The 11,455-nt window shown below is 32.0% G+C and overlaps 1 protein-coding gene across 1 annotated transcript in view; it reads left to right on the top strand.

Annotated features, from left to right (window-relative positions):
• Positions 1–9,178, top strand: part of LOC106461133 (ran-binding protein 3-like) — a 31,092-nt gene extending 21,914 nt beyond the window's left edge. Inside the window, exons 6-9 of the mRNA XM_022388004.1 lie at positions 1,332–1,450; positions 3,225–3,339; positions 5,328–5,464; positions 8,293–9,178. Coding sequence (XP_022243712.1) covers positions 1,332–1,450; positions 3,225–3,339; positions 5,328–5,464; positions 8,293–8,592 — 671 coding nt within the window. The 3' untranslated portion in view covers positions 8,593–9,178. The remainder of the gene's footprint in view (positions 1–1,331; positions 1,451–3,224; positions 3,340–5,327; positions 5,465–8,292) is intronic.
• The last annotated feature ends 2,277 nt before the right edge of the window (positions 9,179–11,455 follow it).

The raw sequence follows: 11,455 nt of genomic DNA, 5'->3' as shown, positions 1-11,455 counted from the left end.
TATATATATATATATAAATGAAATGGACACTGTGCTACTTTGGACATATAATTAGATTTGAGGGTAGGTTAGTAGAGCTTCCCGATGAGTAAGATCAAATTGGGTGTATGCCCGTTCCATATAGCTAATAAAAAGGAAACAAACAAGTATAATAACATTTTGAAATTTTATAAAGACAAGTAGGAATTGATATACATGTAACTTAGCTAGCTATAGTAATATAGAAAGTTTTGATGCTACAAAAAATATTGAAACTATAAAGTCCAAACTACAAAAACTGAGTTACTTAAAATTTAAAAATTTTTATATCCACTTTGGTAAATCACTGTAATTATGCTATTCTGAACCAAATTAGGTATAAAATTTTTAAATATTAAGTAATTTAGTTTTATTAGTTTTGACTTTCTTGTTTCAATACATTTTGTAACAATAAAGTCAAAACTACAAAAACTGAGTTACTTAAAATTAAAAAAATTTTATCCCTACTTTGGTAAATCACTGTAATTATGCTATTCTGAACCAAATTAGGTATAAAATTTGTAAATATTAAGTAACTTAGTTTTAGTAGTTTTGACTTTCTTGTTTCAATACATTTTGTAACATTAAAACTTTCTATATTACTATAGCTAACTAGGTTACATATATATCGATCCCTATTTGGCTTTATAGAATTTAGAATTTTTTTATATACTCATAGTTATACGGTTGTGCATGATGTTTGTGTACATTTCTATATAGTTTTACTGTGATCTATTGTATTACTGTTTGTAGTGAAGGTGTGTGGGCAAGACCCACCTTGTTGTTAACTAGAATGGTATATCATGCATTGCTAGGTTAAGTTCCCTGTGGTTTGGATTCCTATGAAATGCAAGAGTGTATTGAGAAGCAAAACATATATATAAAAACATCTGATGTCTTCTGTGCTAAACTGTCCTGCTGGCCAAAGTCTCTCTTATGTCACTGTATTAATTCTGTATTAACCTGTTAAGGTTTAAATGTTACCTGTATTTCTTTTTTCTTTCAGAAATATTTTATATTAGCTGGTAAATACTTTGGCTACTATTTCTAATTGATAGAGTCAAGCTTGGTTTCTCATGTGGGTTTATAATGCTGTATGGTATATAGGAAGAAATAGCATGTCTTTAATAATCATTATCTTTGAAAGATGTTCAGCATTATTTAAAGTTTCTGTGATTGGTAGTCAACCTGTATCACCTCCATCATGTGCATCAACCCACTGGGTTTGTTTTGTTGTGTCTTTTCAGTGTTCTTATGTGATTAATTAATTATTGTTTTTGTAAATAAATCAGTAAGGTTATATATGGTGGTAGGGAAATCAGTCAAGAGTCTGACAGAATCAGCAAAAGAATATCAAGCTAAACAAATTAAAAGAAAATATGAAGAGGTTACTGTGGTAACAGGAGAAGAAGAAGAATCTAATGTTTTACAGGTGAGATACAGGTTTTGATTTACACATATTTCAGATTTGAAAGACAGAGTTAGATGATGGAATTGATTCCATTAATAACTTTTCACTGTTCACACACAAAATTTGTCTTACATCTATTTAAATATTTTTTGTAGTAAAAAAAAAGTGCAGATTGTGGTTTAATCGTATATCTTGTGGCATGTAATTACTATAAGTAATACACCTTTTAAACCACATATTTTTCATTGATTTTCATCCAAACTTTCCCATATAGATGTATGGAATATTCTACAAGTGAGTTAAAATGTAACTTTTATGTGATGTCACTAAATGGTGGCTTGATAGTTTTAAAAATTAGCTACACCATGCACCTATTGATTTAAACCTTCATAAACTAGAAGTGTAAATACTGCAATAATTAAAGGAATCAGCAGAAAGAAGCTTTAAATAAATATACATTAGTTTCAACAGGAAATAAAACTTTTAAATTGTATCTTTTGAAAGTAATTGTGAAGAAGTGCATTTGCTTGAAAGGTTATTTTCGTAAACTATAGTTAAATTGATTTTATTAATATAGAAGTACCTACTCGTTGAATTTATAAAAAAGAATGAAATCTGGCATCCACAAATCTCCTTCAAGTGATCTTCCACCAGTTCAGTATTTACATCTTTCAAAAATTATACTTCTACATTAAAGTTAACATTTTATAGTAGCAGAAGCATTCAACATTTCTAGATATCCCCCATATGGCACAGAAGTAAAAATTATGACAGTTTTAAAGTAAGAAACTGAAGGAAACATATGGAGAAACTTAAACTACTGTTATAGCTGAAGATGCTTTTAACTATATTAAAATGTTTTTAGCTAAGCCACTTTATTTAGACTGTTTAATATATACAAGCATCTGGTTTCTTGTTCTTTCCTGGGTGAGTAGCTTGAAATGAGTTTTTTATTAATAAAAATTTATACATTAATGGATGTCATAGATGTTTAGACAGCACACTTTCAAGGATTTTTCGGTTACTGGATTAAACTTAATTGTTTTAGTGACCACAGATGGTTTTTGGTTTGCAAATCTTTTAATTTTGCTGACAAAAGAATAGAATGAAATACTGTTATTGAATTAAATTTGATTGTTTTAGTGACTACAGGTGTAATAGGTCCTCAAACATCAATACAGCTAAAATCGGGGGGAGGGGGGTTATAGGTATTTATTCTGTTAGCAGAATTCATGTTTTTTCCTATAAGTGTTATCCCCCTTTTTGGAACTGAAAAATTATAGAACTACTTTAAATCATAATGAATAGTCTATTTTTGTTCATTCTAAATAGCTTTATGAAAAATAAATAGTATTTATATGTGTTTAACTCAATCAGAAGTTTATTAGCCAAGAATAAATAAAATTATTTAAACTGTCCAGCAGATTTCCCCAAGTTAGTTGTCAGACTGCAGATCACAAAGTTCAAGACTCAGGTCATCACATTCATTTGTGGGCATTTTATAAAAGTCACAGTCAATCCCTTTTTTCAGTTCAAGAAGCTAAACAAAGCCCTCTTCATGGTGGGTGCTACTAAATTTCTGCCTTTTCCTGATCATTATTGTCCACAACTAGGGACTGCTATATTGGAACTTAGGGGTCTCTGACCAGGCCAATTTAGCCCATGCATGCATAAGGTGCCATTCAGCTTGAAAGTACCAATATAGCCCTAAAGTTAGGGTAAACAAATTCCTCACCCACTTCAAAGACTCTGGTAGGTTGAAAGATACTCATTGGTTTACAAATATTTGTTTCAGATCACCTGTAAGCTTTTTTCGTTTGAAAAAAACAATGGTACATGGGTAGAAAAAGGCCGTGGAATGCTGAGGTTGAATGATCGGGAGGTAGATGGTGTGCTGCAGTCACGACTGGGTAAGAAAGCAGTCAGTTACTGATGCCACACAGTTAAAGTTCTACATTTTTCAGTAAATTTAAAATATTGCTATTTATTGTAGCAGTTTCTATGTTCTACTATCCAAATAGTGGATTGTTTAAGATTCTGCTGGTCTTAGCTGATTTTGCAAAATATCAAAATAAATTATGAATGTAATTGATAATTGTCAAATTCTATCTTGAATGTTTTGTGGTATTCCATAAAATAGTGTTTCTTACCACATATAAATGGTGAATATTTGAAAGTTTCATAAATTTAAGACTGAATGTTTTCTTTCAAACATTTTTTATTTTCTGAAGATAAAGTGCAAATCCATAATATTATATCATTATATGCTCACTTTCTTTCTTCAAAAATTGAATTATGTGCTTCACCTGTTATAAACTAGCATTAAGCTATTTTGAGTTGAGATTACTGGACAGTTTACAAAACAATTAGTCAGGCTCTAGGTGATAACTTTTGTTATGAAAAAGTTAGGTACCATTAAAACTTTACTATTTTAGGAAATGTAACCAGACCAGGTTTATAGACATTCTACACATTTGTCACTTGAATACCCTGTGCCTCATCAGTCACAAAATAAATGCCCCTCCCCCTCCCATACCAGAATAAACTCGGAAAGAAATTCTTTACAGGTTTGTTGAATACATGTTGTGATTGAAAGTTAAAAGTACAGGGTATTATTTGTAAAGGAATTAAAAGTTTTAGATATGAAAAAAGAAAATAAATTACTGTGTTTTAGACTATGCTATCCCATCTTCCGAGTAGGTTTGAGAACTTTAATGAACTTCAACTACTTGTTGAATGAAATGGGGACAATAATTTGACTTCGATGCTGAGGCATTTTTCCAAGCCTCAGTATAAAAGTTCAAAAGTTGTATCTTTTTTTTTTAACAGGCAGTTGAAGTCCATTAAAGTTGTCAAACCTACTCTGTCTACCCTGCCTAAAGTTCTACTGAAACAACAGCCCATGTGCATGCCTAGTAATATTGGTTGGTAACCAGTTAAATTCCAACCACTCAGGAGTAATGTAATGATTGGTAAAAACAATTAAATAGCATTGAGAAATACAAGGTACTGAAAGATTTTCGATTGGATTAGAGAAGATTCATTTGAAAATATATTTGTGCATGTATACACATTGAACATTTTCTATCAATATTATACATATGATATTATGATATATCAAAAGATCACAAAGGATCAGTTTACTTAACCCTAGTAATATGCTTTTGTAATTTGAAATGTTGATTAGTGAATGAAGTCATAAACCCATTACTCAATATTTTTATTAGTGTTCATAAGCTGAAGAATATTTTAGAAGCCTTGTGGGTCCAGTAGTGCCACTTATGGTTGCAAGTCTTAAACAGAAAGAAAGAAATCTTTAGTACATTTTATGTTAAGACATATTAGGTGTTTTTATCAATGACAGATAAAACAAGTGTAGTTAAGATTAGGATTAATGAGATTCCCACTGTCCCTATCTACTATCTTGCAAAACCACAGCCAAGGGAATGGGCTTGGAAAAGTTGCAAGTTTTAAACAGAAAGAAAGAAATCTTTAGTACATTTTATGTTAAGACATGTCAGGTGTTTTTATCAGTGATAGATAAAACAAGTGTAGTTAAGATTAGGATTAACGAGATTCCCACTGTCCCTATCTACTATCTTGCGAAACCACAGCCAAGGGAACCGGCTTGGAAAAATCAGCGTGTAATATGTCATAATATTATTACATAGAATAAAAATGCTTCTCAGGTTAATATATTGTTTTTATTTAGGTTAGAGAGACTAATATTGTTTGTTTTATGTTGAGGAAAGTTCATAATGTTCACTTTCCTTAAGAATTATTTTTTTCTCTGAAACTCCGACATTAACTGATTAATTTTTGTATCATGTTACTTTATGTAAACCATTTTCCATTGTGTGAATTTTAATCTTTATAATTCTGTGACTTTATTTTCTAGTCATGAGAACTCAGGGTAGCCTACGACTAGTTCTCAACACCAAGGTGTGGGCAGGTATGTCCTTGGAACAAGCTAGCCATAAAACTGTTCGTATCAGTGCGATTGACACGGACGGAGTGAAAGTTTACCTCATAATGGTAATAAAATGAACTATGCTTAGCATAGTCTCTTTCTTAAAGATTAAGGGTTGGTTGATTTATTTACCTTTATTTTAAATTTTTCATTAACATTCAAAAGGCTTTCTGTTACGTTAAGTGTATTACTTAGTTACCTTATTTTTGGCTAAAAAATATGGGTATTTTGTGAAATATTTCTCACTTTATAAATGTGATAGAGCAGCCCATAGTTTATTTCTGTGAACAGATTTAGAAATAGCATGACTCCAAATTAATGTCAGTAAAAGAGAGAGAGAGAGGCAAAAGAAAATGTCACTGTATAAGATACCTATGACAGATACTGATTCACGTAAGCTTACACATGCTAAGCTGGAGGTTTTCTCTAGTTTTCAGATTCAATAGCAAAAGTTTCCGGGTATTGCAATCACCTTTACAAGTTAAAAGTTGCTAAATTGTAGGGGGCACAATGAAAATTATTGCTGAATGGCCAATGTTTGATAACAGGTTGTCAGGCTGAAATTTTTAGTTTACATTTCAACAAAATATTCTTTATGTGTGAATAAGTTTAAACAATATCTGCTTACTTGAAAATATCAGAAAGTAGAAAATAAGAAAGTTAACAACTAATGAAACAGTAAGAGTATAGACAGTAAGCAACAAACAGAAACTTAAAGTAATATTAAGTTTTTCATAGAAACAAATTGTAAAAGCATAAACTAATAATAAACTTATTCATCTATTTTAATATTCTTTTAACTAAAACTTGGCTTCTTTAGTTTGTGCACTGAGCATTGATTGTATGCTATAATAAAGTGTTACCTAAAAATTCCGCATTCTTTTTGATGCCAATATCCATTTCAAATCTGTGTGTGTGAATATTTAGCACTTTTTAACCCTTTTCTGGTGGTAAATTTTTGACTGATAATTTGTAATGTGGTTTCATTTTGACATCTTATATTTCATCATACTTCCATATTTAGTTTTCTTTTTATGAAGATTAACTTTTATTCAGTAGAGTAACCCTTCTTTAGAGACATTGCTTTCCCTCTACCCTACTTCATCAGCTCTGTAATATAAGACTGCATTAGAAGTACGTGAATGCCAGCTTTATTGATACTCGTGTTCTGTTTAAACCTGTTCTAACATATTTCACAAAATTAAGAACTCTAACATAAAAGCTCATATTCAAAAAATTTTACTAGCAGTGTAACTAGATCCATTCCATTCTAGTGGTCTCATGTAGAAAACCAGATCCATTCCAGCAATCTCACATCGAAAACAAGATGCATTCCATTCTAGCGATCTCGCATCCAAATCCAGATCCATTCCAGCAATCTTACATCGAAAACAAGATGCATTCTAGCGATCTTGCATCCAAAACCAGATCCATTCCATCCTAGCAACCTTGAATCCAAAACCAGATCCATTCCATTCTAGCAACCTTGCATCCAAAACCAGATCCATTCCATTCTAGCAACCTTGCATCCAAAACCAGATCCATTCCAGTGATCTTGCATCAAAAACTAGATCTGTTATATTCTAGTGGTGTCCCATAGAAAACCAGATCCATTCCATTATAGTGATCTCATGTAGAAAACTAGATCCATTAGATTCTAGTAGTCTCACATAGAAAACTCGTTGCTGAATTGTATAGCCTCTTTGTTGTTGCCAAATCAGTAGCTTATATTTAAATTAGTTTTTGAAGAGGGATAAAGGTAATAATTAAAGTATCTTTTAATTAATAAGAATGATGAATTAATACTTTTTTAAGTTATCTTTGACATTATATATATATAATATATATATATTTTCTTCTTCTTCCTTCCTTATCTCTAATCGTACACATGTTCATGTATAAGCTTCATCCCGTAATGGTTACTTTAACATTTGTGTTTCTGACATGAGAAAGCTAGTTAAATGTTAGTATGTTTTTGTACTCTTTTTATGAATAAGTCTCCTGCTCTAATGACTGCTTAACAATATTGTATTTCATATGAGCAAGCTTAAGTGACAATAATGCTTCTGAATTTTTTCACAAAATATGTCTAATGTTATATTAATTGCCTTAACATTTCTGCATTGGAAGTAAACATATTACGAAATGAAAATATAAAAACAAGTGCACAAAATCATACATTGAAGCAATTACTGCGATGAAAATATAACTATTACCAGGTAAATTAAAGAGTAAATTTTTGTCATTGGCCATGTGACTGCAAGAAAGCTTGCATTTTTAGCTTTGGGTAATTACCTGAATCATGTTTATGACTTAAAAGCTTTTCTGTCATTAAATAGTGAATGAAACTTCTTTAATTTTACTACCTTTGGTACAATAAGTGCATCTGGATTAATTGTATTACATTTGACACAATGAGTGAAACTCGTTCAATTTTATTACATTTGACGCAATGAGTGTATCTTGTTTGATTTTACTACATTTGACACAAACAGTGAAACTTGTTTGATTTTACTACATTTGACACAAACAGTGAAACTTGTTTGATTTTACTACATTTCACACAAACCGTAAAAATTGTGTAGTTTTACTACATTTGACACGAGCAGCATACAGTAGGAATAAAACATGTACGTTTATAATTTTATACCTTGCCTAAAGACGGTTCATCTTAAATGTAAAATTGAATTATTTCTGCAGTGAGAAATGTTTGTATGGAGCAAAAATTCTAAATTAGATTTAACATTGGGGATTTTTTTTTTGCCTTGTTGAGGTTAAGTATGGAAAACTTCATATTTCAGTGTAGCAGATGTGCACAAAATGTAAGTAGTTTAACACTGTGTGTGTGTGTGTAGAATAAAAACATTACACTATGTTTTCTTATTTACTTTAGGCAAACCCTAAAGATTCAGAACAATTGTTCAGTGCTCTGGAATGTCGAGTGGCTACTCTAAAGTCACTTGATGATAACTGGAGTGATAGTAACCTAGCAACGCAAGCATCAGTAGGTTCTTTTGATGATGATGATACTACCACATCAGACTGTGAGTCAGAAGTGAAGAGGCCTCGTCGCATGGAAGATATTCAATCAGGAGAAGCTGACAGCACTACAGGAGTGGCTCCACAGCTCCGCCTACACCACACACCCCCACCAGAAACTGGCATTGACTCTAGCAGCAATGCAAGCCAGTAAAGGACTATCCCTAATAAATTTATGTACAAAATCTAACATTCAGTCTTAACTATACTACACTTGGCTTGTCATGGTTTTACTACTGACCTCTGATAAGTTGTCTTTATGTTTCGAGTTTTTGGCCAATTTGCATAGCTTTTTTTTTTTCCTGACAAACAAAAATCATAGAAGAAAACATGATAAACAACAATCTAATAAGTTATGTAGAAAATAAAAATCATACAAGAGGACAAGTCTTGTTTTTTGAAAAAGAAGCTTGCATACAAATAGAAAAAAAAAGTATTATCATAAAAGGTTTTTTTCCTTCCTTACCCACATTATAAGCCTGAAAGAATATATCAGTTAAATAGGCTTTTATCAGGTTATTCTGACAATTCATTATCTTTTTTAAGTAGACAGCAAGTCAGTGAATATTTCCTGCTTTGTTTGATAATTTTAATATTTGTCCAAATGTGGAAGTTTTGTAAAATATGAAAGACACGACAAATTTGGAACTATGTGGTGTTCTTTATTCTAAATAGCAACTTTGTTGCCTTGTGTATACATAACCAGAAATCATTGTGAATAAAAACTTGTAGCAACATTATTGTGACAATGTTTTTTGAATAATTAGAAAAAATTACATGCATTGTGAATGTTTGTTGTTGTTTAAATGGAGCATTATAATGTAACAGTCAATTCCATCATTCACTGGTAGAGCATAGCCCAAGAGTTGTCTGTGGGTGGAGTTGACTGTAGTCTATCATTTCAAAATTAGGGACAACTGGTGCAGATAGCCTTCCAGTAGTTTTGTGCAAATTTTAAAAACAAACTGAACTATCACTACAGCAGTGTTTATAGGGTAAAAATGACTATAAAATAGTGTCATTTAGAACCTTTTAATTTCTAACAGCCTACTCTGAAGCAAATCATAATTAAGTTGGTTTCAACTGTCTTCATAATATCTTCTTTCATACCAACTATAATAACTTTGGCCTCACCTTGTAGATATATATATTAATCATTGGAATAATTTTTCACCTAGTAAATTTATTTAAAATATATGTACTCTCTAAGTTTTTACTTTGGAACCACTGTAATAAGTTTTAAAAGTATGTATAAACATTTTATTAGACTGAATAGCTGTTATTCTACTTTATCCAAAACTCTTACTGTAAGTCATGAAACTATTTATTATAAATTTTTCAAGATCTGAAGAGTATTATGAAGGAAAAGGATCTTGGTATTCTGGTTGGTTGTGTACTGTTGCTAGTGGCAGGACAAAGATGATTTTAGGTTGTATCTACAGAGATATTGAATACAAGTCTAAAGAGGCTATAATTTCATTTTATAGGTCACTGAATATGCCACATTTGGAGTACTGTGGTCAGTTCTGAGCTCCTTACCTTAGGAAGGACATTGAATTGTTGGAAAGGGTTCAGAGAAGGGTTACTAGAATGGTGCCTGGGATGGAGGGGTTATCATATGAGGAGAGGTTAAGGTCTCTGAAATTGTTTTCTCTGGGTAAAAAGAAGAGTTCAAGAGGATCTGATTGAAGAGTTTAAGATTTTTAAGGGAATTGATAGTGTTGATGAATCATCTTTTTTCGTACTTAATGGTGAAAATGGTAGGAGTAGGTTACCCAAAATTTGGCAAATTAGGAACCATCTTCAGCTAAGACAATTTTTTTCTTCTAACAGGGTAGTTGATCTTTGGAATGCGTTGCCTTCAGATGTGGTAGATGCAATAAACTTAATGAGTTTAAGGGGTGGTTTGAAAAATATTTGAATAAGTACTAGCTTGAATGTATGTACAGTTTAGTGGATGGGACAGCCTAGATGGGCCAGATTGTTCCGTGTTGACCTTAAATGTTATGTTAGTACAAAGTATTTTACAGCAACAAGTTGTGTGTTACTAACAGTATTCGCCGAAATTAGTTTCGTCTCCTAAACGTGGCTGTTTAATTTTTGTAACTTGTACCATACTTTAAAACATGAATAGGAATCCGATAAAGTTATTGAGGGTATCTTTTTCTTAAGCTTTTATATCCTTGAATTTATCTAGTGAAACTAACTGCCAAAATTTCGAAAAATTCTCAAGTAAATTTGATTTTTGGTAATGTTTCTAGCAAATGTGCCAGACTTAATAGTAGAATGTAGTTGTAATGCTGGGTTGAACAAATACTGATTGCTTAAAACGCAATAAAAAGTATAGCCTACTAAATGTACTTCCTCAGGGTCCCCAAAAGTGTTCTTTTTTCAAGAGTAAATAAAACCGAAATTAGGAGTAACAAATATCTTTATTCCCTGCTTTTGAAATTCATGTGTCATACTGTGTTGTAGCCTTCAGAGTGCATAATTCTTCTCGTGATTCATGGCATGAATACGTTTTACTGACGTCACAACAATAGGAATTGGTTCGTTAAGCGTCACTTACGTGATGTCATTTTAGTGTCTACTGACTGACAAACAACACTACTATATAGTAGTTAAAACAGGTGACCCCTCCAGGCGTATTTCGGCCCCTCTTTTGGGGAAATTAGCACAAAGTATGTTAGCTTTAGTGGTTGTTTTTTATACACCAGGGGAAAAAATGACGGATAGCATATGATTCATATTAGTGAGGCCGGATGTGGCGTAGTAGTTAACGTTGGGCTGTGCATCGAAGGATCCAAAATTTGAATCATGATGCCACTCTATACTTTCAGCTGCGAGTTGTAAGGGTGACAGACGATCACGTTTGTAGTATGTAGAGCCGGATAAAGTCCTAGTAGCGGCTGGTGCTGCTGGTTGGATGCTCTCCGTCTGGTCAGGAAGCGCGAAAATGCCCTATCTCCCATTATAAAAAAAAATAGCTTCAATATGGTCGTGAGTCCGTATCCGGA

Source organism: Limulus polyphemus, unplaced genomic scaffold (assembly GCF_000517525.1).
Source record: "Limulus polyphemus unplaced genomic scaffold, Limulus_polyphemus-2.1.2 Scaffold903, whole genome shotgun sequence".
In the NCBI taxonomy this organism is placed as follows: domain Eukaryota; kingdom Metazoa; phylum Arthropoda; class Merostomata; order Xiphosura; family Limulidae; genus Limulus; species Limulus polyphemus.
The sequence above is the reverse complement of the archived record's forward strand: the minus strand, read 5'-3'. Positions and strand labels throughout refer to the sequence as shown.